At 38.4% G+C, this 24,840-nt stretch overlaps 4 protein-coding genes and 1 long non-coding RNA gene across 23 annotated transcripts; 2 read left to right on the top strand and 3 right to left on the bottom strand.

Moving 5' to 3' along the window:
- Positions 1-284: 284 nt before the first annotated feature.
- On the bottom strand, positions 285-3,442 carry LOC127241542 (probable inactive leucine-rich repeat receptor-like protein kinase At3g03770). The gene is made up of 5 exons (XM_051260666.1): positions 1,603-3,442; positions 1,257-1,500; positions 977-1,188; positions 821-898; positions 285-741 (listed from the first exon to the last, which is right to left on the bottom strand). The coding sequence occupies exons 1-5, from the start codon at positions 2,989-2,991 to the stop codon at positions 544-546; spliced, it is 2,121 nt and encodes a 706-aa protein (XP_051116623.1). The 5' UTR covers positions 2,992-3,442; the 3' UTR covers positions 285-543.
- A 914-nt stretch (positions 3,443-4,356) lies between these two features.
- LOC127241499 (transcription factor GTE10-like) lies at positions 4,357-10,514 on the top strand. 8 transcript variants are annotated; one of them, XM_051260628.1, is made up of 11 exons: positions 4,357-4,492; positions 5,073-6,322; positions 6,414-6,462; positions 6,541-6,696; positions 8,559-8,629; positions 8,822-8,882; positions 8,971-9,045; positions 9,125-9,234; positions 9,326-9,392; positions 9,489-9,613; positions 9,820-10,514. In XM_051260628.1, the coding sequence occupies exons 2-11, from the start codon at positions 5,111-5,113 to the stop codon at positions 10,090-10,092; spliced, it is 2,199 nt and encodes a 732-aa protein (XP_051116585.1). In that variant the 5' UTR covers positions 4,357-4,492; positions 5,073-5,110; the 3' UTR covers positions 10,093-10,514. The 8 variants fall into 8 exon arrangements, with proteins under 8 accessions (XP_051116585.1, XP_051116602.1, XP_051116594.1 ...); XM_051260645.1 differs by lacking the exon at positions 9,820-10,514 and adding an exon at positions 9,653-9,792 and having other exon boundaries at positions 4,466-6,322; positions 9,504-9,613; XM_051260637.1 differs by lacking the exon at positions 9,820-10,514 and adding an exon at positions 9,653-9,791 and having other exon boundaries at positions 4,466-6,322.
- On the bottom strand, positions 10,440-13,298 carry LOC127241553 (GRAS family protein RAD1-like). Its single transcript, XM_051260675.1, has one exon. It carries the CDS (start codon positions 12,983-12,985, stop codon positions 11,453-11,455), a length of 1,533 nt encoding a protein of 510 aa, XP_051116632.1. The 5' UTR covers positions 12,986-13,298; the 3' UTR covers positions 10,440-11,452.
- A 565-nt stretch (positions 13,299-13,863) lies between these two features.
- LOC127239728 (uncharacterized) lies at positions 13,864-16,307 on the bottom strand. Its single transcript, XR_007836225.1, has 4 exons — positions 15,754-16,307; positions 15,000-15,241; positions 14,606-14,838; positions 13,864-14,517 (listed from the first exon to the last, which is right to left on the bottom strand). It is a non-coding gene; the product is annotated as an uncharacterized LOC127239728 (long non-coding RNA).
- Positions 16,308-16,582: 275 nt separating this feature from the next.
- Positions 16,583-24,555, top strand: LOC127239548 (SNARE-interacting protein KEULE-like). 12 transcript variants are annotated; one of them, XM_051257759.1, is made up of 21 exons: positions 16,583-16,838; positions 17,426-17,484; positions 18,198-18,279; positions 18,886-18,964; positions 19,306-19,356; positions 19,460-19,556; positions 19,649-19,681; positions 19,798-19,926; positions 20,247-20,441; positions 20,516-20,599; positions 20,671-20,769; positions 20,847-20,917; positions 21,381-21,477; positions 21,787-21,912; positions 22,004-22,096; positions 22,642-22,758; positions 22,859-22,936; positions 23,238-23,452; positions 23,784-23,874; positions 23,968-24,057; positions 24,325-24,555. In XM_051257759.1, the coding sequence occupies exons 1-21, from the start codon at positions 16,754-16,756 to the stop codon at positions 24,379-24,381; spliced, it is 2,028 nt and encodes a 675-aa protein (XP_051113716.1). In that variant the 5' UTR covers positions 16,583-16,753; the 3' UTR covers positions 24,382-24,555. The 12 variants fall into 12 exon arrangements, with proteins under 12 accessions (XP_051113716.1, XP_051113708.1, XP_051113713.1 ...); XM_051257751.1 differs by having other exon boundaries at positions 23,968-24,555; XM_051257756.1 differs by having other exon boundaries at positions 18,185-18,279; positions 23,968-24,555.
- Positions 24,556-24,840: the final 285 nt, after the last annotated feature.

The following is a 24,840-nucleotide window of genomic DNA, read 5'->3' as shown; positions in this document are numbered from 1 at the left end:
GGTATTTGAAATATTTATAAATATTTTTATTTAGTTAAAATTTTAATTATCTTTTAATATATATAATTTTTTTAATTTCTCTTCGATTTCAATTTTAAAATTTCTATTTATACTTATTTAATTAGAATTTTAATTATTTTTTAATTTCAACTCAATTCAAATTATTTGTAAATATTGTAAAATTTTTTTATTAACTCTACTATTGAAGAATGTGGGCTAAAACGAGAATATGAACTTTAAATATATATAATTTGAACTAGACTTCAATATTAAAAATTTGTGAATACACCATCAAATTATAATCTTTCATAATTATATATATCAAATAAGTTTTATATATAAAAATTATACATATATAACATAAATATATAACTGGCTCCCACCATGGCTCAGCCAGCCCTGTGCCTGAGATAGTTGCAGGGTGAGAGCAATGTTTCACTCCTCTGAAGAATAGTTTTTAAGACGGTTGGTAGGCACAATATTCTTCCGAACAATTGTGTGCTAGTACATTTGGAGAACGACATAATGGCTCGTTTTGTGACATTAGGCAACATATGTTGCTTGAACACGGGCCGCGTGCTGCAAGCAGGAGATGATCTCCTCAAGAGAAGGACGGGTGGACGATTCAGGTGAAATGCAGTTGGTAGTTAGGGATGTGCTGATTACAAGTGATTCTGGAGAACTTGATGCACGCACGACAGGGTCAGGCTCGATCTTGCGATTTGAGATGCTGGAGTAAGCCTGAGGGTTGCAACATTTCCCAGGGAGTTATATCTACTAGTTTATAGAAATGTGCATTATGTATTGAATGAGTGTTCACCTGTCCCATAATTGATTCTTGCATTATCAGCCCAAAGCTGTAAATATCATCCTCCAAGCTCTCATGCCCATCTTCTCGCTAGACAATGCAAGAACAAACCGGTTGGTGGACAATGGTAGTTTAAAACTTTCAACCAACTAGACCATACATGCATACCTTGTCCTTGTCGATGTCTTGAGCTATAACAGACAACCCATAGTCGCTCAGCTTTCCTATCCCATGCTCATTTAGCAGTATGTTGTTTGCTTTCAGTCTATTTCTGAAAATTCCAGGAATGATTGTAGTGTGCAGAAAATGCACAGCTTGGGCAATGCCTATAAGAATGGCCAATCTATCAGCCCACTTGAATGCCTTCTCTGGATTGCCTTCTGCACAGTTAGTAATCAGTGTTAGATCTCGTTGCGATGCAAACTTCGACAGCTGATGTTACTCTCACCGGAAAGATAGTCGCGGTAGTTGCCTTGTGGGATGTATTCGTATATGAGATAGACCTTGTTAGCACCGGATCCATCTTCCCCTAGACTGTCAATGCAGTGCCCCAACAGGCAGACTAGATGTGGATGCCGAAGCTTAGACAGAAATTCCAATCTGAGTTTCAAGTTTCGGACCGTATAGCGTTTGGAAACTGTCAGTGCCCTGATGGCGATGCTGCTCCCATTTTCCAATCTGCCTTTGTACATCTGAGACATAGATAAAAAGTAGAAAACCAACCTATTAAAGCAAGAATTCAGTGTCTGTTATCCATGATTTTGTGTTCAGCTTGATTACATTAGAGTTTCTACCTTTCCAGTTGAGTTTTCTCCCATCAATGTGGATTTGTCAAAGCTGCAAGTAGATGCCTTTAGCTCATCTATAGTAAAGAGCCGGTGAGGCGGCAAATGTTGTGAGCTCAGCTTTACTATCTCAGCATTAGTAGCCCCTGTGATGGAGTTTTCTTGCTGTAAGTGCTGCTCTTGCGTTCCTCGTGGACAATACTGTCGAGACAACATGAGAAAGCTTAAGGCTAGCAATGCCAAAATTGCGGCAGTTCCACCAATGATGGCTCCTAATATCTTCTTATTCTTCCGTTTCAGTTTCTTCTCTTCTTTGGGATTGGCTGCACAGTATGTTTCTGGATGCTGATCGTGTCCAAGATCACCTGAAAAACAATTTCCTCCAAAGTTGACGACACGGTGTTCATTCAAGGAGCTCAAACATGGAGGCAAGGAACCTCTCAACCTGTTGTTTGAGATATCTACCAATTCAAGATTTCTGCCACAGCTCAAATCCACTGGAAGGGGTCCTGTCAGCATATTTGATGACAAATTCAGGGAAGTAATATTAGGCAAGGCAAAAAGTGCTGCGGAAACTGTCCCATCGAAAGCATTGAAAGACAGGTTAAGTTGTTGCAGCTGATTCATGTGGTCGAATTGATTGGAGATACTTCCAGAGAAGGAATTGTTGCTCAAATCAAGAGACTTTAATCCAGCCAAGCTGCTCAGGTCCAACAACTTGCCAGACATAACATTGTTTGACAGATTGATTTCTGTCAGCGAAGTGGTTTTTTGCAATGAAGGTGGCAATGAGCCGCTAAGCCTGTTGTTGCTCAAACTCAAGCTCGTGAGGTTAGCAAATGAATCAAACCAGTCTGGTAAAGTGCCATTCAAGAAGTTACCGTCCAGCTTAAGAAGTTGAAGCCTCCCAAGTCTTGTAAATGCCTGTGGAACAGAGCCGTACAGGAAATTCCAGCTGAAATCCAGATATTCAAGGGACTCTAGTCTGTGGATTTTGTCGGGGATTGGACCCCAGATGCCTAATGAAACTAAACTGAGGACTCTGAGGGAGTTTATTCTTGACAGGGTTGTCACCAGGGAGTCCACTGAGAAATTCTGAGACAGGGTTTGATCCGGACTAGGATATCCATCAAACCTGGCAATATTTCTGGTCCTGTTGTATCCAACTATTCTGATCTCAGTGACAGAATCACCTTGGCAGGTGATGTTCACTTGGGGAGATGGCAAGTAGCAGAGATCAATTCCATGGATGGGCCAATAGTCCAACTCTTTTGGATACTCCAACTGCTTTCTTAACTGCAGCAGCACTTGGGTTTGGGATGGCTGCAGCTGATCTGTGCTCAAAATCAAGAAACTCCATGAGAGAGAGAGAAGCACAAGGACCCTTGAATGATCCATGGATTCTTGAAAGTGTGAAAGCCCACATGCATTTCCTAAAGCACCACAACCTGAAAGGGAGGGGCGAATAAAAGCACTTTGAAATGCACAAGCTAATTTTGGCAAAATCCACAACTGTGGCTGTTGCAAGAATAGAATGAAGAAAGGGATGATGAAATTAAAAGTGCAGTGGTCAACTGCTGTTTTTAATCAAGTTGGATGAAGCTGAGGTCAACATAGGGTGGGAACACATCATATTTTCTATTTGGGAGCTAGGATGTTGTAATTCATTGCCACAGACAGCCATGCATGCTTTTCTTGACGAGCACTGCAGAGCAGATTGAGGGACATGAATGAAGCTCGAAAGAATGATTCTCGATTTCTATTTATCTAGCAAGCATTAGTTTGAAGTTTCATGATATTGAGAACTGAATTTAAAAAACTGTGAATCCTTCTCCTCCATTGCACTTATAATCCATTTTTATCATTAGAGTGAGTGACAAGCAGCTCATGCATCACTGTCATTTTACTGCTGTATACTTTTCAAATGCAAGAAATTGAGGTCTGCAAGAGGACACATTGATAATAAATATGTAGGCCTGCCTGGAGTTGGAGAAACCAGAGGTGAGGAACACTGGACACACAGCCCCCACCCCACCTTGGCTGACTTGACTGCATCTTCATCTTCATCCCCCAAGTATTGAGGGTATATTTATGGCTGTGTACCAGAGTGTAGGTGAGGAGCATATAAATACATAAATCAAGAATTTATATGCGTGGATGACAAATGATTACCGGTGTGTTAGTCCCCACTTTTTGTTTTTATAAAACATAAGATGATCAAGAATAAAGCTGCATTTTAGTGATAAAGAAAACAAAATAGAGAGAGATGGTCCAATTAGCGGAAGGAAGGATTGAGGTTGAGATTGAGATTGAGATTGGCCACATGTGACCGTCTTTGTCTAAATAATGGAGGTTCTTCTATCTGTTCTGTTCTGTTCTCTCTCCATTCTGTTTATTTGTAGCTTTGGGCCAACGAGTCCGTTTTAATAGATTGGGCCATGATTTTAGGCCCAATAATGTTTTAACAATTTTATTATTTCTTCTTGATTTCTGGATTTTTTGGGTCCCACCAGTTGTCGACGTCTTCGAAGGCGGACCGGACACGGAGTAATAGTTTGAAGGTAGTGAAAAAACATAAAAAGTAAAAGTAAGATAGATTGAAGAATTGGCAATTCTTAATGTCCTGGGCCGGGCTTGGAGGAATAGGTTCAGCCCAAATTACATTAAAAGCACGTGAATATGGATGCTGTGAAGTCAACGCCAAGGATCCGGCATGTTACTTACGTAGGCAGGAAGGAAGGTATCCGTATCATTATGCGCGATCTAATCTTGGCTGTTGTTTTGTTTTGGACCGTTCGATTTTGCGGCACCAATATGGACGGTCAGATCGAAGGCAACTCTCGCCTTTAAATTCAGGGCAACCCTCGCAGCCCTAGCACCTCATCAATCTCCCAAGCGCGTAAGTCTTCTCTCTCTCTCTCTCTGATTTTTCCATTCAAAATTTTGTATGCGCGTATGTAGATGCGCTTCTATTTCTAGAAAATTTTCTATTTAGGGTTCAATCCAATTGAGTTGGACTCTGTTGTACATCTTGCACTCTTTCCCTTTTCTGGATCCAAACAAAGGTTTTTTTGGGCGATGTGTTTGTAATTTCGTCTCTAGGGTTTCGGTCCCGTTGTGTCGTTGCTTTCTTTAATCGAGCGGGAACTCTTAAGTTCGTTATCGAGTTTTGGTGTTGAATGCACTCGAAAGTTAGAGCTTTTTTCGGGATTGAGATTTTTCTGACCCGCCTTTTGCGTTCTCTTAATCGAATTTAGTATTTTTGAAACAAAAAAGTGAAACGAATCGAAAATTGAAGTTGAATGTAAAATTATGCATATAAAGGGCTGGATTATTCAGTACGAGGCCTTGAATACATGTAAGGATTGAGTTTTAGTTGAGGTGTCTTTGGATATGACATGTGGAAAGGCTTTTGAATGAAGAGAGTTGATATGTGCCGATTTTTCCTTCTAAATTTATGGCACCCACTGTTCCTATAGATTGCACGGACCTAAGGGAGTCTAAGAAGTTCTCAAAGATGGTTTTGGGTGATATGATGGGGAAAGCACGCAAATCTTCAAAAGGCTATTCTGGGATTCTACCAGGTTACCCCCGTGCAGCAGAAATAGTGGCTGAATCAGAAGGTTTATTTAAATCAGATCATGGTGACGCACTGCTGAACGCTTCACAGGATACATATACTCCCAATGTGAAATATATAAGCTTGAATGCGGATGCTCATGGTGGTTCTGTTGTACCAGTTGAGACGCTGTCTCTGTCTAAGCTGTCACCCTTGGAGAGGAGGGACTTAGAGGCTAGATTAAAGATTGAACTTGGAAAAGTTAGGAAGCTTCAGAGGAAAATAGCCTCTTTTAGTTTTGATGCAGTGGTACGGTCCAGTACTGATGTCCATGGTTGTCAAAATGAGCCTATGAAGAAACAAATCCTTCCGGAAAAAAATGGGCATCGATCTAAAGGTGGTTCTGTGACAGCTAGGAAAAGTGAGTCAACCAAGCCGAATCCTCCAAAGAGCACCAATTTTGTTATGCTAATGAAACAGTGTGAGACACTTTTAACTAGGTTGATGCAACATCAACATGCTTGGATTTTTAACGAGCCAGTTGATATTGTGAAACATAACATCCCAGATTACTTCAATGTTATTAAGCATCCGATGGACTTAGGAACAGTTAAAGGTAAGTTGCTTTCTAATCAGTACTCCAATCTGATGGAATTTGCTGCTGATGTGAGACTCACCTTCAAGAATGCAACGACTTATAACCCACCTGGACATGATGTCCATGTTATGGCTGAGGTAATGAGTAAACACTTTGAAATGAGATGGAAACCAATTGAGAAAAAAATTTCCACTACAACAACTGAACCCAGAGCTTCAAAATCAAGTGTTGTTGTAGAACCTGAACGCTCATATGTTTCTCCTGCTAAGAAGCAAAGGACTTCATCTTCGGAAAATAAAACCAAGAGGGATAGAGATAAACAGGTGATGACTGATGTTGAAAAACAAAAGCTGGGTGCAGAGTTGGAGGATTTATTGGTTGAACTCCCCGACGGTATAATTAATTTTTTGAAAGAAAGCAGTTCAAATGGAACTCTGGTGAGCGAGGATGAGATTGAAATTGATATTGATTCTCTTAGTGATAACACTCTATTCACATTGCGCAAACTTCTGGATGATTTTCTACTGGAGAAGAAGAGAAAACAAGAAATGTCTCAGCAATCAGCAATTGAGGTATATCCATGCAAAAGCTTTCATGTATCTGCACTGACTTTAGGCTCAGGTGCATAACTGTCTCTTTCTTGTGTATTTGTATCTTATCTAGAGGCAAAAAGAATCCGGTGTTTGCAGCTTATCCAACAAGCATTGCCAAGGTAAATACTTTTCTGCTGATTAAGTTTCATTTGTATCCCTTTTCTTTGCCGCATGACTTAGTGCAAAACCCTAACTAGGGAATGAAGCAGCGGATGAGTATGTAGATATTGGTGGAAATGATCCACCACCTGCATCCAGTTCCTCTCCTATCAATAATAATACGGTCGATGCTGCACAAAAAAACATCAGTGCCAGTCAGACCTCCAGCAGTGATTCAGGCTCATCATCATCTGGTTTGTGCTTAATATGTATCTGAAATATTTCTCTGCTATTGATTGCCTTTACAGCGCTTGGAAAGATATATGTGGTCCTGGTCAGTATTTATATGCTATCATAGGCCACACATGATCGGTAAAATTGTGGGGTCTCTGGAGTTTTTGTTGATGGCTATCATATGTCACAAGACTCACAACCCTGTTTGTTATTGTTTCTAATTTGGGGCTAAGAGTCACCTATGTTACTTTGTTAGACAAAAACTTCGTCACTTTGATTTTTGCAGAGTTAAGATCATTCACGAATATTCTTTTCCTCATCACTCATTATTATGATATGGTCATCTTAAATTAAACATAGGCTTTGTTTACACAACATACTTTCACTCATTTGGCACTATTTATTTTTCAAAAAACATCTCTTCAAATACACTTTTTCTCTCACAAAACATCAAATCAAATACTAATTCTTTACTTTTTCCAAACTTCCAAAATTTCAAAAACCTCTATCTAAACAAAGCCATAATGTCTCCTAGTAGAAGATTGAGAGAATTTTAGCCTTGCAGATTATTTTTTTTCTGAAAATAAATATCTGACTTAAATGTGCAGAAACTGAAAAGAACCAGTGAGAATTAGACTGCTAATTTTTATGAGGTCTTGCAATGGCATGGTTATTTGTGACTTAAAGATGTTAATCGATATTGTTGGTGTTGGGATCCAGTCTTGTGGAAAAATCTAACAATCTATTGATTTAATAATTGTGAAGTTGCTGTTTGTGTCATATTTATGTTGAAGACATCACACAATGTCTTGATTTTAGAAAAAACTAAAATTGTGCAGAATAATTAGGAAATCAGAATGTGTTCAAATTCCAACTAGTGGTGATGTCCATAAGTTCTTTTTTTGATTTTTTTTGTTTGTTTTGGTTTTGGTTTTGTGTTTTTGAGGTGAGATAGTAGTTGGATATAATGTTTTCTGTTTGTGTTGGATATGATGTTTTTAGAGGGAACTTGGGATATTGAGTAGTAAAAAAACATGTATAAACACACAATTAAACAGACCCTTTAATTTTATGATCATTTGAAAGGCTGTTATGGCTTTGTCTATCCTTATCTAACGGCAATATGGTATTTGTTAAATGTCTTAAGATACTAGAATATCTCACATGTTGCTATTAACTAATGCCTGCTGCATTGAAGGTTTTTAAATAATACTTTGTAGTTGGTTTTCGTGAATTATTTTGTACTCTTAAGCTTACCATACATGTACTTTTTCTAGTTGTTATTGTTTATCAGAACGTTTCAAGGGGCGTGTTTGTTTGTGGGTTTGAGTTTTTTAGTTTGGATTTTTGAATAATAAAAGGTTGAATTTAAATAGTTGTTTGATGTGACGTTTTGAATGTAAAATAAATTTATAATATAATATAAAAAAGAAAGAGTAATTTTGTTTGATTTGATATTTTTAGAGAGAAAAAGATTTTGGATTGTAAAAATTTGTGATAAAAACCACAAAAGAAAACAACCTCAATGTTTTTTGGATTGGGGATTATATTTTTGCTTTAAGGCTTTATTTTACGGAATTTCAGTGTTGTGTTAGCGGTCTCTGTTTTTGCTTCCTAGCAGTTCAGTCAAATTTCATTGGTTTGACCATTACCCATCGGATGTTTTGATTGTGCCTGCAGCGATTGAACTCTGTATATTGTGGTCTTCTGCCTTAACTGTTGCAGTAGGTTTGGCATGGTGGTTTTACTATTGCTGCTTAATTTTTTTGTTCTCATTCTGACATTGTTAAATCTTTTTTGTTTTGTACACGTTATGCATTCTCTAAGAGGAGAAAACGAAGATGAAATCTTATAGTTGTTATTTTGTTTCTACTTCACCCAGATACGGATTCTGAAAGTTCTTCTGCCAGTGAAATAGATGGTGATAAGAATTCAGAGCCTACTACTGTGAATGTATGCTGTTGTTTAGGCCTCTTTCTCTATTCTCTTTTTCTATTTTACTCTCTCTTTTTTTGGGTTGATTGATTATTCTTCTGATGGCCAGGAAGAACCAATATCATTTGACTCATTAACCTGGAATATTAGCATAGCTTTCAGAACAAAATATGTACTATTAACATAGCTTGCTTTCTCTGTGTCAAGCAGGGTACATTAGATACAAGAGCTGAGCAGAAGCAAAGTGAGTCTCATGATCCAGTCAATGGAGGTTGAGATGGCCTTGTACATTTTGCAAGAATGTCTTTGTTCTAATGGTCATGGCACTTCGAGGTTATAACATCTTACACGATTTGCAGAATTTCGGAATGGGTATGCTGAGCAAAATTCAGTGCCTAACCCTTCCTCTAGTGAGCTTAATCATCATCAACAGGGTAAGCAGCATTAGCTAATGAAGGAATGCATGCTATTGAATGTGCAGCATAATCTCACCAACATGCCCTACCATTATAGGGGAGAGTGATAGGGCCGAAGGGCAAGTCTCCCCTGATAACCGAGCAGCTATATTGAGAAGAAGGTTTGCTGATATTATAAACAAAGCTAAAAGGAATGCTCTTGAAAAAGTATGCAACTCTGATATGTCTAAAAAACTATGCCTAGTCTATTACGATTTATTTCTACTAACGTGTTGGTTGATATCTGAATTTCTTTTAGGGGGAAAACCCAGATTTAGAGAAACTTAAGCTTGAAAGAGAGGAAGTTGAAAGGCGAAGAAAAGAAGGTTTTGCCTAAATGAAATTGTTTCATATTGGCTAATTTGAGAAACAATCCAATTTCTATGCATGATAACAATATGCTTATGTGTAATTTGAGGAAGCTCGGTTGCTGGCAGAAGCTAAAGCTGCAGAGGAGGCTAGGATAAAATCTGAAGCAGAAGCTGCTGCAGAAGCCAAAAGGAAAATAGAACGTGAGCGGGAGGCTGCTCGTCAAGCTCTGCAGCAGGTACTTTATAGTATTTAAATTCAATGCCAAAAGTGTAAGATGGAAAAGACTGTTGATATTAATGAGAATATTCAATTTATGGATCATCTGGATTATTTTCAGAAAGTAGATTCATGTAAAGACTGTTGATCTGAATAGCCAAAAAGTATATGCATTATTTTTGTCACTTGTTATCTTTTGATTCTTAAGAATTGCAATCTGAACAGATGGAAAAGACCGTTGATATCAATGAGAATAGTCAATTTATGGAAGATTTGGAGATGCTTAAATCTGGCACCGTTGAGAAAATACAGGGCCTTGAAGATGATGCAAGCCCAGAAAGTTGTCAGATGGGTCTTGGTAGTTTCAAGTTTCAAGCAAGCAGCAATCCACTTGAACAACTTGGGCTTTACATGAAGAACGATGAAGAGGAGGACGAGCTTGAACCCGAAAGATTAAGGGACACTACTGATGATCCCGAAGAAGGAGAGATTGATTGAAAAGAAGCAAACCTGGAAGATGTTGGATCTCTGTCCGCGTAATCTTGCAAGAAAGGAGCTTTTCCTGTTCTAGAAATCAAGCTATTGCCATCTTCCACGTGGTCTGTAATTAGTGCCCTGATGCATGGCTATCAAGATATACAAGAATCTGATGCTCACTTTTTTCTGCTTCTCTTTAGAAAGGATTTTGGAGCAGAGGTGTGAATGAGATAGGATTTGAAGCTTGGCGCCTTTATTGGCAGGCAGCCGTTGTTCCTTTCTGATGATCTTGTCTGTCTTCTTCTTTTCTTCAGGAACAGGAATAGGATTGTGAAGCTGTTAGTGCTGCCATGTCAGTCTTTGATATCTTGTTTCATTATTTGGTTTGTTGAAATCTTTATGGACTTAGAAATGGGAATACAAACACCGATGCGCATACTGAATCGTTTTTGTTTTGTGTTATCATTATCATTAGCCGTCAGTCTTAGATTGGATTACAAGCATATGATACATAAACATAATCACGCAAAAACCGGAAGACGGCAGAAATAGCATAGCTGAGCCCTCGTCCTCCATCTCACGCAAGTTGCTTTCTTCATCTGAGTAAGGTGTTGTGTGGTCGCTCACGGCATGTTTGCTATTTGAAAGAAAGAGTAGCCCATCTAATTTAGAACCAATGGGTCTCTAGAAGCACATTCCCAGGCTCTTCCAATTGGGATTTGGGATCAACGACAATAACAAGTTGCAACGGCAAGCAACTTGATTTGCTCTCCCACTTCCTGGGGCTAGGACTGGACACGGCACAACAGCCTTAAGATTGCAAAAGGGAGAGGGAGAAGGGAGGAAATGATTTGGTTGGGGTGGAGAAGAGCAGAATTGAATGTTTAGATGCGATGTGGAAATATTGGATATGACATAGAAAGAAAACAAAAAAACAGAAAGAGATCAAAAGGAAAATCAGCAGTGAGTTGAGGTTTGATCGTATCAATCAATCATGTCACATTCATATGTGTAATTTACAGTTATGGAATCTGAATGAAAAGTCAGTCAGTCAGTCAATCACCAGAATATGAAAGAATCAAAGAAGTGTTTGTCATCTCCTTATACTACTTACTAACTACTGTCCACCCATGCACCCCTCCTTCCTGCCTTTAGCAATATCAGGCAAAACAAACGATCAAACACACAAAACAGGAATCACTTGTTTTTTATTTCATGTAAGGTCACACTGGCTTCAGGCAGGAAGGAGGAGTCTTGTCTTATTATTGTTGTTTTCTGCGAGCAAAGAGCAGATGAGCGTTTGCTTTATTACCAGGAAGTGAAGTGAAGTGAAGCGAAGCGAAAAGCAGCAGGGTAATTCATTCAGTGTCTTGGTTGGTTTTCAGCATTTCCAGCATGAAGCAGCCACTATGGGCTTAGATTTCCATCCCAGCACCAGGCAGCCTTTCTCCTCCACAATGGTGTGCCCCTCACACGCATTGCTGCTGCTCAGACTCAGCCACTGCTTAGCCTGAGCCAATAGCTTCAGTGGCGCAGGCTGGAATCCTGCCCGGCTCATTCTCCTTCGCCACTGGTCCACCCTCTCATGCCTCTCAACCCTTGCAGGCCCCTCGCAGCTCACGATGTTCTTGATTTCCTCCGCAAAATAAAACTGCTCCATCTTTGCACGCTTGGTGTCGTACTTTGGCAGCACAGCGTCCAGTGAATCAAATATAGCAGCATAGTAGTGCAGCGCCTCCATGAACCGCCCCAAAAAGAAGGGGCCGTTGTGGCTGGAGTCCTGCTCCACCAGGACGAGAGCCTTGGGTGAGAGCTCATGAATGACCTGCAGGACAGAGTTGAGGGCGCCCCTGCTTTCCTTCACCACACTGTGGAGATGCAGGATGCTGTTCACTGCAAGCACCTCCCCAGGAAGCACTGTGATGTCCTCCGGTTTGAGGTTTTCCAGGCTGCTCTCGACAGCCGAGAACTCCAAACTCAATCCCACCCCTGCTGCATACCTCTCCAGTTCTTCCCCTATGGCAAGAAACTGATCTGTGCATAGCCCAACAGCAGTGATGCGGAGGCGAGCAGCTGGCCCCGGACGCTTGGCCAGGCTCTCAATAAGGCTGTGCCATTGGCTGCCGTGCGGCAGTCCAAGGGTCATGCCCAAGTCCACCACATGGACTAAACTCTCTCCCTCAAAGGCTTCCAGTATTGAGACGTTGGCCACAAAGTGACCGAACTTAATATACGGGCAGATTTCGTAGACAAGGCGCAAGGCTTCCTCCTTCTTCTCAGAGGCAAAATCCATTAGGTGCATCTTAGGAGCAATATAGCCAACGGTACCTAGTGGCTGAACCAGAGCCAGCCTATCAGCAAGCCCCTGCACGAAACAGGATGCGACCCGTTGGAAAGAAGTGCCAAAGACCAAGGCATTGGCCCGGAGTTCAGACAGCAGGAGGGATGCATGGGACTTGTCACGGCAAGCCACAGCCTCAGCACAGGAAATGAGCTGCTGGAGCAGTTTCATTTCATCCCCATTGCCCTCTTCTTTGGTGGCTCCTCCATCCTCACTCCCGATGATAGCTATTGCTGCCTCTTCCACTGCCTCCGCTGCTAAGTAGCGTTGGTTCAGAATAGAAATATGATCCCGGAATTGAAGCTTTGTCACACTGCCCAAGCTGTTTGTGCTGCTATTGCGAGGAATGCTGCTGTCGTTGCGGCTGAAAATGCTGCTGGAGCTGCTATCCACAAATTCACCAGAACTTGTGGTTCTCTTCAGCCTTTTGAAGCCACCGGTTTCATCATACAAGTTAGGGAACCAGAGAGCGGCAGCGGCGCCTGCATCCTCCAAAATAGGGAGGCCAGAAAGGGGAACCAGGAAGTTTCTTCGTTCATTCAAAGAATCATAGGGCAGGAAGCTATAGGCCATATGGCAAAAACAACTAGTCCTGCTCCCAAAATCTTTGTTACTCGTGATATGAATCAAAGCTCTTGAAAGAACCACTTAAAGGAGGAAACAACTTAAATAGAATATCTCTTTGTGTATATTTCTTGTTTTCCGGATGAACCAATGTTTTTGTCACATACTAGCAGGTCAGGACAAGCCGAAATAATAATCTAAATAAGGAGATATTAGAAAATTTGGACATAGATCAATTAAATTGCTCTATATTCCTTGCTCTTTGGAGCAGGCAATTAGCATCTTTGCCACAAAGCTCACCCTCCCACTTACGAGGCGAGGCTACCCTTTTATGTATAGCTTGAAACCTTAAAGAAATGTTTCCTTGTAAACTTCCCTATGCGTTGAACGACTTCCCAATTCATTGTTCATTATTGTGTATTGCGTCATATGCGAACTCATTCATTCTCTCTTAGAAAGTTTTGAGATATATTAGTAATGAAATTAACAACGCTATATCAACTAAAATATATTTCAACAATACAATATCACCATGAAACATCAAAAAACATGAACTCATCTACTTATCTATGGCTTCAAGTGTTGTTTCAATTTTCCTAAACGCCAATGACCTGTTTTGCGCATTTTCTGTGCCAATGCAAAATTCCCCTAAATTATAACTTTAATGATAATGGCAGAAATAATATCTAAATAGGGAACAAAGTCATGTTGTCATTGTCTACATCAACATCAAGCAGAAATTATTGGCATCTCTTTGATATTTGGCTAGGTAATACTCAGGCAGCAAATTGTAACTAGGGACAGTAAAAAGAAGCTCATGAAATAGTATATAAATAAAAGCAGTACGAGAATACTTATAAGTTAATGCCATTGACAGTGATGCAGATTTCAACCTTTTTCTGAGTGGATTATTCTAATCACAACGAAGCTTTTATGCTTTGTATTTGTCTTAGCATATTCTAATGTACAATACATCCATCCAGCCAAACAAGAGCAAGCATACTTTCTGTCATTCTACAATTTTGTACAACTATTTTTGACTCTTATATTGGGCCTTTTGGCAGTATGCATACAGATGGAATCTGCAGTGAATTTGTCAATCCTCAGATCCTGCCAAGGTATTATGAGCAAAACCCAACAAGAATGGGTGTAATGATGAGGAGACACCGAAATATTCTAGTAACAAAGACCCTTAAAAGCATGTTTATGCGAGGTTTTGGAGTATGCCAAGGGCAGAGAGAAGATTTATGACTCATGAGCATGAGCATGAATCAAACTATAGCCAAGAGTAAGGATGAATAACAATAGAATGGAAAATGTTCCATGGGGTTGGGCTTTACCAGTTGCAGTTTGTTGGAATTTTAGCGTGTGCTTTGTATATTTAACTATAATTTATTATGTAAGTCTAAAATAAAATGACAATGGGACAAGATGTGTATGGAAAAGATTTAAGTCCGCCTTTCATTTTATCAAAACACATCAAAACTCCTCCATGCACTTGACAGTCTCTTCATCTCGTTTCTTTCAATACATCTTATTGTCTGAAATCAAGAATCAAATATTTGTATTATTCTAATACAAATTTTGGCAAAAGAGAGTTGAGTTATTGTATTCGGAAAGTGAACTTACACAATACAAGGATCTGTCCGGCATTGAGACCCTGTCACTCATATCCAATACCAACACAGCCTACCTTGCAGGTATTCTTCTAGAAATACTACGGCAGCTGTGGATTCGTCTGTAATGGGACGATTCAATATCTTACATTTGTCTATTTCCATCGAATGGAGAAGCACATATAGCTTTTTTGGACACAAGTCTTTCAATAGTCCTCAGAAAGTTGTGTCGGATGGGAGGAAATTCTAGAGGGATCAGGTGGTTTAAAAATAAGTATCTAGGATTTCAAATATTGTAGTTGAACTAACATAATGAGAAAGATTGCAGAACTTCATTTTGATTAGATGGCAGATTATATGTGGGCTAGGATTATGAGAATTATAATTAGTTCCAGAAGAAAATCTACCGCACAATCTTTGTAGCACCTGGAGCTTACAGCTGTCTTTGTGGGATCACCATCTGCAATAGCAAGCGCCAGACTAGCATATCCTAACCTCAAATTTTCAGGAAGATCCTTCACTTGGCCATAGTTGAGCAATGCAACCTATTAGTGAGACAAAGATACTGATTTTTATGAGAGAACATACAATTGTTTCAGAAAACTTGCCTCAGAACCTTTACAGATCGAAATGTTCCCGGGGTGAGGATCTGCGTGAAAAAATCCACTCTTGAGTACCATTTGACCCTAAGCAAGTGTCAAGCTTCTAAGAATGTTCTTGTAGTTTTTACATGCAGAATCAGATAATCTTATAATGGGTGATTTTATGAACACTCATAGCTATCATGCATAAATTCATCCAGTAGTTGTCACAAAATAATCATGGAGTTGTGGTCACATCAAGAAGATAATAAAACTGAACTTTAGAAGGATTTTTGAAATGTAATGAGCTTCCCTGGAGAGTTTGCATTCGTTTAATGGTTCATAGAACCTTTGAGGAGAGAACGAAAGGGTGAGTCTTAAAACTAGTATGTTACAACAGCAGATCGTTTCAAGGATTATTTATTCAGGAAACAAAATGGAAAACACAGGTAAGAACTTCAAATATGGGCATAACTGTGGGTAACAGGTGCAGCAAGAAAAATAGTGCATAGATTAATGACATACATATGGGTAAGAAGGAAATTAATTTCAGACTACATAAAGATGATGTAGAGCTTACTCTTAGCTGCCATTGCTACTTTCTCAACAGGATTTATGCCTCTTTTTTCTATCTCATCACCAAGCTTTAGAATAGGGATTCCACCTATAAATTCCATCACTAGAACCCTCCCGTAAATAATTTTCATTACCTTATTGAAGTACTTAATTGGTAATGGTTAATGCATATAACTGGCGGCATATGAGCATCGGACATCAAAGTCTTAAGAGTAGTTATGAGAGCTGCAACAATAATTTGTATTCAACTTGCCCTAGTTAAGCGTGGATAACAATCCACATTCGTGGTACTGCGACTGGGCTCTTTTTGTTATTTTTATTCAGGGGCATCAGCCCCAGCAGAGTCCATTGAAAGAGCGTACGTATCTTATCTTCCTTCTCATACAAATCAATCTGTTGGCCTCCTCCTTAATTTACTTGCTTACTTACACCCCACCCATCTAAACAAACAAACTTAAACTTAAACTTAAACGTTGGTAGGGAGATGGATAAGAATAGCAGCAGCTTCAGCTGAAGTCTGACAAACATGGGATTTTGGCAATGACTGTGGGTGGCAGTCAGCAGTCAGAATGTGATGTAGGGACTAGGGAGGGAGAGGGAGTATAGTATCCCATCCCACTACTACGTAACGAGTACCTGCCAGCCACAGTCAGTGCCACATGACATCCAAACAGATCAGATCAGGCCAGGGGAAAGTGCAAGAACATTTTATTTATTTACTTTATTTATATATGTTAAGTGGGCAGGGCAGGGCAGGGCGTGCGTACAGTACAGTACAGTACAGTACTGTCGTGGCTAAATTATGCGCTGCCTGCCACAAACATAAACATAACCATAACCATTAACGACCGGCCCCGGCCCCTTAAAAACCGCTACCTACAAATAAATGCGATCCTCCCTTCCCCTCTCTCGTACAGTCCAGATTGCCGTTTCCATTTCCGAATCATTGATTAAACCCTCAATCAGATCACCGCCGGCGTCAGAATAAAATATCGTCGCAGAGCATGTCGTGTTCGGATTCAGATGCATCCTCCCACGGGGGAGCGGGAGGAGGAGAGTACAACAACTTTCGCCAAGCCAGTCGCGATCGTACGCAAACAATAATTAACACTAGCTATATCTATATATATTATTAAAAATACTGTGTTTTGCAATGTGACCTTTCAGCATCTCTCCGTTAGGGAATGCTCGCTCTTTTAATTTGGATCATCGAGCGTTGATCAAAGTGTTATTATTCTTCTTATTATTACTATTTGTGAGATCGTTGAACGGTTATTGTCTTTCGTACGTTTGCTTGTTGTTTTCAGGGCTAGTTGATAATTTTCTACGTTTGACTTTCTTTTATGGCCCTTAGGAGGAGTACAATAAGTCGGCATTTTTTAGCCATTAGTACTTTGAGTTAAAAACACGTATTTCATCACTAATATTACAGTCACCAAAACAATGTCGCTAGCTAATGTTAAATTAGCCAATGGAGAAAACATACAGGTTTATGTGAAAGGAATGTCTTCTGTTGATATATTTTCTTTTGGATACCTAAAATGGTTTCATGCTATTTTGCACTTGTCTACTTCTTTTTCAATGCATTTTCTCTCTAAAATTATTTAATTAAGTTGGCTAATGTTGGTTGAAATTTTCACATGAGATCTAAATTTATTGTTTCTTTGGTCTTTCAGGATTATTATACGAAATGCTTCAAACTTCAAAACCAGGAGACTCAAGATCATCATGGAAGGTGTACTTTATCTCACTGCAGCACTGCATATGAATTACAGTTACCATCATGAAGTGAGGCTTTCAGGCTTTACAATCTCAAAGTCCTCGTATATAGACTATATTTGTTCATTTGGCTATACTTCTATTTTCAAAGTTAATGGACAAACCATTTGATTGCATTATAATTTACTAACAAGTAAGATTTGTATTGTTGGTTTGTTTATCCTTAAAACAAGTTAAGAACAATATGGTTTGGATATGTACATTCATAAAGTATATACTCTTGTAAAACTATAAAATCCTTGTATGCATTTTTATTGATGGTGAATTCGTTATGGACAAAAAAAAATTGTCTGTACTCGGAAGCATAGAATGAAAGTAACTATTTGATGAGGCAATAATGGCAAGGAACCCTTCCTTGATGGTGACATCGGCTTGGCATTGATCATAATAGGGGTTCCATGTTCAATCATGTATTGCATACATATGTTATTATTAGTGTTTAAATTTGGTGGGCATTTATAGGGATTGGAAATGAAAAGAAATACCCTTAGTAGGGATTAGAAACTTTGTGAAGCGTTTTTTTAGATGATGTTTGTTGTATGCTTTGTGTTTCTTATACAGTGCTGTTTTATTCTTTGTTTTTATCGGTTTTGCCTTCTTGTCATTGTCTTGTCTCATTTTTCTGGCCATGCTTTCTTACATTCACAAATTCCTAGTTTTTCTATTCAGGTGCTTATCATGGATAAAGTTACAGTAAAAGTGATGTCACACTCATGCAAAATGGCAGATATAACAGACCAAGGAGTTTCATGTAAGCTTTTCTATAATCATGGTTGTCAAACAAACACACATAAGAAACCAAGCCATAATATCTGAAGCAGGCGAGATTTATTTAATTTGAAAACCTTAACCCAAGACCTTACAACAATTCAATGTTAACACTAGGCCAATTTTGCTCTTTTCTACGTCCAGGCTTTTCAGCGACTTTTCCAGTTCCAGCCACTCTTTGTCTTTGAAAAATGAGAAATTTCATCTTCCCTTTTTCTTTATCCAATTTCTCTGGATTAAAATATTCAAATAATTCCTTAAGTTGTTCCAAAATTAATTTCAAAATTTAACTTCTGTTCTTTTTGTCGTTTACAAAGTCAGGGTATTACATTCTATCCTATTATCATTGTCTGTATATAGGGATTAATGACCAGATATATTCTGTATCCCATTTTTCCTGGTTTACTGGACATAGGATTTCTTGAATTTCAGAGAGCTTCTCATTATATTCCTAACTTAAGTTACAACAGTAGTATTTGTTTTGGTGTGGCCTGAAGTTATTGTATAAGTTTCCAGCAATCTGTAGAGGTACTTATTATTGGACCTTCTAATTATATATTCATAGTTATGTTGTTGCCATTTTTATCAGTGGACGAAGACCTCTATAGAAGAAGACAACCTTTACCTTCATTGGATGCCATATATTTCATTAAACCTACCAAAGAGAAGTATGATCATCCTTCAGTCTTCATCTTGATTTGTAGGAATTAATATAGTAGAAAAACAATCAGCTCATGTCTTTTCCTGCAATTCTTATTTAACGTTTACTTAAATGCAAGTAAATCTGTGTTCTTTATCTTTTTTCTATAAATTTGTTTGAAGCTTTAGTGCAGCTTCTGTGATACCATTTATGCACTTTTCACCCAAAATGAAAAGATTGCATCCTTTTTAAATCATGTTTGCACTTGAGTCCTTGATCTATATTACTTTTGTCAGGAGCCAGTAAATTTAGTCTAAAGGGGTTAGGAAAAACAAAGGCACTGAATCCTATGCTTATTATCCTTTTCAGTGTGATTTTGCTTTTGTCCGACATGTCAGGAAGAGAACCATTATACAGAAAGTACGCTACAAAGATTTTTCATTACAAAAATAACTGTATGTGCTTATGTTATATTTCGAGTCTGAGTGCTTCCTGTTTTCTCTCGGTTATCCCACAACTGCAGAGCATATGTATACTTCAGTTCATCAATATCAAAAGACCTTGTTTCACGGATAAAACGGGATTCTTCGGTTTTACGTCGTATTGGCGCATTAAGAGAGGTTCGCAATTGCTCATTATTAGGAACTACACATACACACAATTTGTCTGTATCTAATGAATTTTTTTTCCCCCTTGATTATGCAAATTACAGATGAATTTGGAGTATTTCTCCATAGACAGTCAGGTAATCCATTATTTGTTCATTCATGTAACTCTCATTACATAATACTACCTTTCAAATTTAATTGTCAGCACCGTAAGGTTCTTGTCCTAGTATCCTGAATCTTTATCAGCTTCCAGGGATTCATAACCGATCATGTAAACGCACTCGAGGAACTCTTTGGCCAGGATGCAGAAACTTCTCATAGAGTTGATATGTGCTTGAACACAATGGCCAAAAGAATTGCTACTGTTTTTGCTTCCTTAAAGGTATCTAATGATATCTGTTTCTGTCCCCATCCTTCAATCCAATTTTACATATTCCTCCTCAAGAGCAGGAAGATTAGATGCAGTAGTGAGATTGATCTTGCATTTAGGGGGTCTGGGAACATTTGAAATTTTCTACAGATCTATTTAATGTGTAAATGATGGAAGGTTCATGGAGTACATATTGTGCCACTGACAAGTGACAATTTCTTCTTAAGTTAATGAATTAGGTTTCTTGTGAATCTTGGGGTAGTAAATTGCAAAGAGTGAATTTGATGTCTCCATATCATTTATTAGAGTTCCATATTGATTTTCTACCACAGGAATTTCCGTATGTGTGGTATAGAACAGCCAGGGGACTTGAAGATGCTACAACAGTTACATTTCGTGAACTAATTCCTACAAAGCTTGCTGCAGCAGTTTGGGACAACATTTCATCATATAAATCTTCCATTCGTAACTTTCCCCAAACAGAAACCTGTGAATTACTACTGATAGTGGACAGATCAGTTGATCAGGTGTCATGAATTTGTCTGATATATTTCCTTCATGATTATTGCTTTCCATAATTTTGCTTTATTTTCTGTTGTAGATTGCCCCCATCATTCATGAGTGGACCTATGATGCTATGTGTCACGATCTACTTGAATTGGAAGGAACTAAATATGTGCATGAGGTAAGTGTTTGCATTGAACCACTGTTTGTTTTCATCTACACACTCCCAATTGCATACAACATTGATCATAGGTTCCTAGCAAATCTGGTGGTCAGCCTGACAGAAAGGAAGTTCTTTTGGAAGATCATGATCCAATCTGGCTTCAGCTCCGGCACACTCACATAGCAGAGGTACTTGCTTATGCACGCACTTCCTTTCATGTTCGATTAATTGAAAATGACCTATGCAATGTGTTTTCTAATTTCAGGCCAGTGAACGGTTGCACGAGAAGATGATGAGTTTTGCTTCCAAAAACAAGGCAGCGCAATTGCAACAAAGGTGGATTTTTTTTTTAAATGCTCATTTATTTTTCTTTTATAAAGCGTACAGAGTCTCTCAACGGTAAATAGAATTTCATGCATTTCCTTTTCACCTTGATTGGAAAATCTTCACTAGTATACTACAAATACCAATATGTAGTGTATGAGGATGGTGGGTCATCGTCCAGCTTCTGACCCAGCAGGGTCAGGAGCTTTCTGCCTACTCACTGCAGTGGCTGGACCTTAGATGAGCCACTGCATGGTAATCTACATCTCTGTGCTGTGTGCATATCTAGAACAAACGTAATTTCAGTTTTAGAGATTAAATTTCTAAAACTTGTCATATAATGTAAAGATGAAGACATTAAACCAGCTTGATCAACACTTGGCAAGTGAACAAGTTGGACTGTAATATTTGCAAGTGTGCTCTCATTGACAATATATGATTTCAAGCTTTTGTTTTTTTCTTTTTCTCGATGTAGAGATGGTAGTGCTCTTTCCACAAGGGACCTTCAGAAATTGGTTCAGTCTTTGCCAGAGTACAATGCTCAGATGGAGAAACTCTCTCTTCATGTCGAGGTTATTCTTCATTCACAATGTGTACCTATTCTTTTCTCATTAGTGCAGTCATAATGTGAAGCATTACAAATTGACCTGAGAAACTAATCAAGCCTGTAAAACTTGTGTGCACACTTAACAAGGTTACCTAATTTAATTGGAGTTCTAACGTTTCCAATGATGTTGGACAGATATCTGATGTTCTTCGTATTACCAAATGAGCAGTTGAGGATCAGTCAAAATGGGAATATCTTGAATAATCACGATGACAATATGATGCATGATAGCTGGAACCTCAAAAATTACTGATTTTGCCTCTTCTTCAATCAGATCGCTGGAAAGCTTAATAAAATTATCAAAGATGAGGGTCTTCAAGAACTTGGACAACTTGAGCAGGACCTTGTATTTGGTGATGCAGGAACAAAAGAAATGATCAATTACCTGAGAAGAAAAGAGGTATCGATATCATAATTTTATTGAGAGATGCTACTAACATTTACAGACTTGGTTCTTTTTTATGTTCTAATAAGTATATTTAAGCCTGCAGGACAAAAGTGAGAATAATCTGCGGCTTATGATGATATATGCTGCTGTCTATCCTGAAAAGTTTGAGGGTGATAAAGCATCAAAACTCATGCAGGTTGCCAAATTCCCTTCTGCCCTTTCTCACTGCTTTGAGTGTGCACATGCATTCTAAATTATCTCTCTCTAAAAATCACAATCGCATGCTCTTGTGCATCATTTAATGTGTACAAGACTAAATAGGAAGGAGTTTTTGATTTGTAACTTAATGGAATATGCAAAGGATGTTGATGGTTATGCACTTGAAATATAGTATGACTCGTTAGTTTCTTTTGAAGTTAAAAGTTAATATATATCTTCAGTTAATCCTTGCCTTATACAGAACTATTTGACATTTAAGAATCATGTTATGGTCATTTCTCAAACCTTCAATCTTCACCCTAGCTTGGAATCATGTAGGCCTTTGCTCATCTTTTAATGGATGTTAACAACATGGAAAAGTTCTGTGATGCAAAGTTTTGCATTTCAATTATTTGCAATTCTCAGATTGTTCTTTTCAATAAGATCTTATTTTGGATAGTAATTAAAAACATGTGTCAAAGTAATAGAAGATGCAAACTAACTCCGGCTAATAATAGCATGGTTGTTAATTTGATTTTTCAGCTAGCGAAATTGTCAGATGCAGAGATGAAAGTTGTGAAAAATATGAAATTTATTGAGGGGTATAACTCGAAAAAAGATTTAAAAGGAGCTTTCTCACTATTCTTTAGTTCAGGAAAGGTATGCATATTCCCATATGACAGTTTCATTATAGATACATGGAGTCAATGAATGGATAATGCTGAGGGCCGACAGTTGCTGGTTTTATTTGATTATTCAGAGGAAGCATTCAACAAGAAAGGATCGCCCTGGAGAGGAAGAGACATGGGCACTACTTCGGTTTTACCCCATGATAGAGGTTTGATTTAGCAATGCAAGTTTCTTTTCTAATTGAACTTGAACTATAAGATTAAACTTTTTATATTCATCGACTAATGCTGATAATAATATTCCATTCTTGTGATTGTTGTTCGGAAATATCATACCAAAATTTTACAGTATGTGCATTGGGATGGAATGTCAAAAACTCAATGGGATTGGGTAAAGGTTTAATGTGCAGAGCAACTTCTCCAGTCAGCCTATTGACATCACCACATGATCATATGTTTGTATTTTGTCTGGCTTTGCTTGGAGGTTCACAATGTTTGGTGTTTCATTAGGAGTTGATTGAGAAGTTGAGTACACGGGAGCTGCCAAAAGATGAATACCAATGCATGAACGGTCCGAGCACTTCAAGTCATGGGTCCCAAGCAAAGACTGAAGCCTCAAGTGCTACGTCAGTCCAAGCAGTTCAATCCACTGGTCCACATTCCATGAGATCTAGACGAACTCCCTCATGGGCAAGATCTCGCAGTTCAGATGGGGGTTATTTAAGGTATTACAAAAGTCATCCACTACCATTTCATTGAATACTATCTCATATTTTGAGTTTCTTATCATGAAATATTGCATGCATGTCTAAAATACCAATTTTGGTGTATAGTCCACTAACGTTTACATACATTCTCGTACAATTCTTTCAAATTCACTTGATCATTAAACTGTTAGAAATATTTTAGTAGCCATATTGATTATAATTTTTATTTTTGTTTTATACATAGATAAATTTAATTTGGTAATTTTATAAATTGTGAATTCATACATGTATTTCCTAGCAAACTTAAATGATGCCTAAGTTCTACATCTATCTTGTTGTGGCTTTCCAGTGATTCGTCACTCAAGTCTGAATCCAGTGATTTCAAAAAGATGGGACAACGGATTTTCATATTCATCATTGGTGGTGCAACTAGATCCGAGGTAAAAGATTTATTTTTCTTAATTTGTTGCCTTTAAATACACAATCTAAAGTTGTGCAACTCATCAATCAAATGTTTTTGGTCTCATAATCAGCTTAGGGTATGCCATAAACTTACATCAAAATTAAGGAGGGAAGTGGTCTTGGGGACAACTAGCATTGACAATCCGGATAACTATATAAAGGTAAAAGATTGCATCTCTCTCATATGCTGGCACAGTGCAGGAGCCTCGTTCAAAGATGTCTTTTACTAACTTCTTTACACACCCATCAATCCTGTTATAGATGTGATTAAACATCAATTAAGTCTGTGTTGGAGCTTAAGTAATCATTTGATTGAGCTTTGAGAGTATGGTAGTTGGTTGGTACTTTGTACCCAAGTTGGGGTGTGAGGCCATGTGCACGATGATGTATGCATTGTCTGCTAACTTTGTGTATTGTCCGCTCTGCAGAAGCTTCAGCGTTTGTCGGGAAACGAGGAGATATCCATTGATGATATTGATGTCTGAAACCCCTCTTCGTTCCCACACACACACACGTATGTACATGCATCTTGGTTTTAGCATTGATGGCTTGATAGGTGTCTTCAGTTTCTTGGATATATTATTATCATTATGTATGTATCACAAGTGGTCACCTTCGAAAATTTCCTGTGATTGAAACATTGACTTTTGCATCTTTAATTTCTCTTTTGTTCTTTTCAAGATTTTTTTCCATCGGGTCTAATTTATTAAGCCAGAGCGAGATATTGATGGCACAAAATTATGACAAGGCGTACCGGTGAGCATAGTGTTGTAATTTGTCACTTTTGCATTTATGCGAGTGATGTATTATTCATTGTACATACTACTAATAGTTGTTATATGATGTCCTTCATTGTACATACTACCCAATATTTATATGAAAACACCGCAAGCACATACGCCCATAGCTGATTATTAATAGTATTATATAAGGGTAAGGGTGCG

This window comes from Andrographis paniculata, unplaced genomic scaffold (genome assembly GCF_009805555.1).
Source record: "Andrographis paniculata isolate CXL003 unplaced genomic scaffold, ASM980555v1 Contig18END, whole genome shotgun sequence".
NCBI lineage: Eukaryota > Viridiplantae > Streptophyta > Magnoliopsida > Lamiales > Acanthaceae > Andrographis > Andrographis paniculata.
The sequence above is the reverse complement of the archived record's forward strand: the minus strand, read 5'-3'. Positions and strand labels throughout refer to the sequence as shown.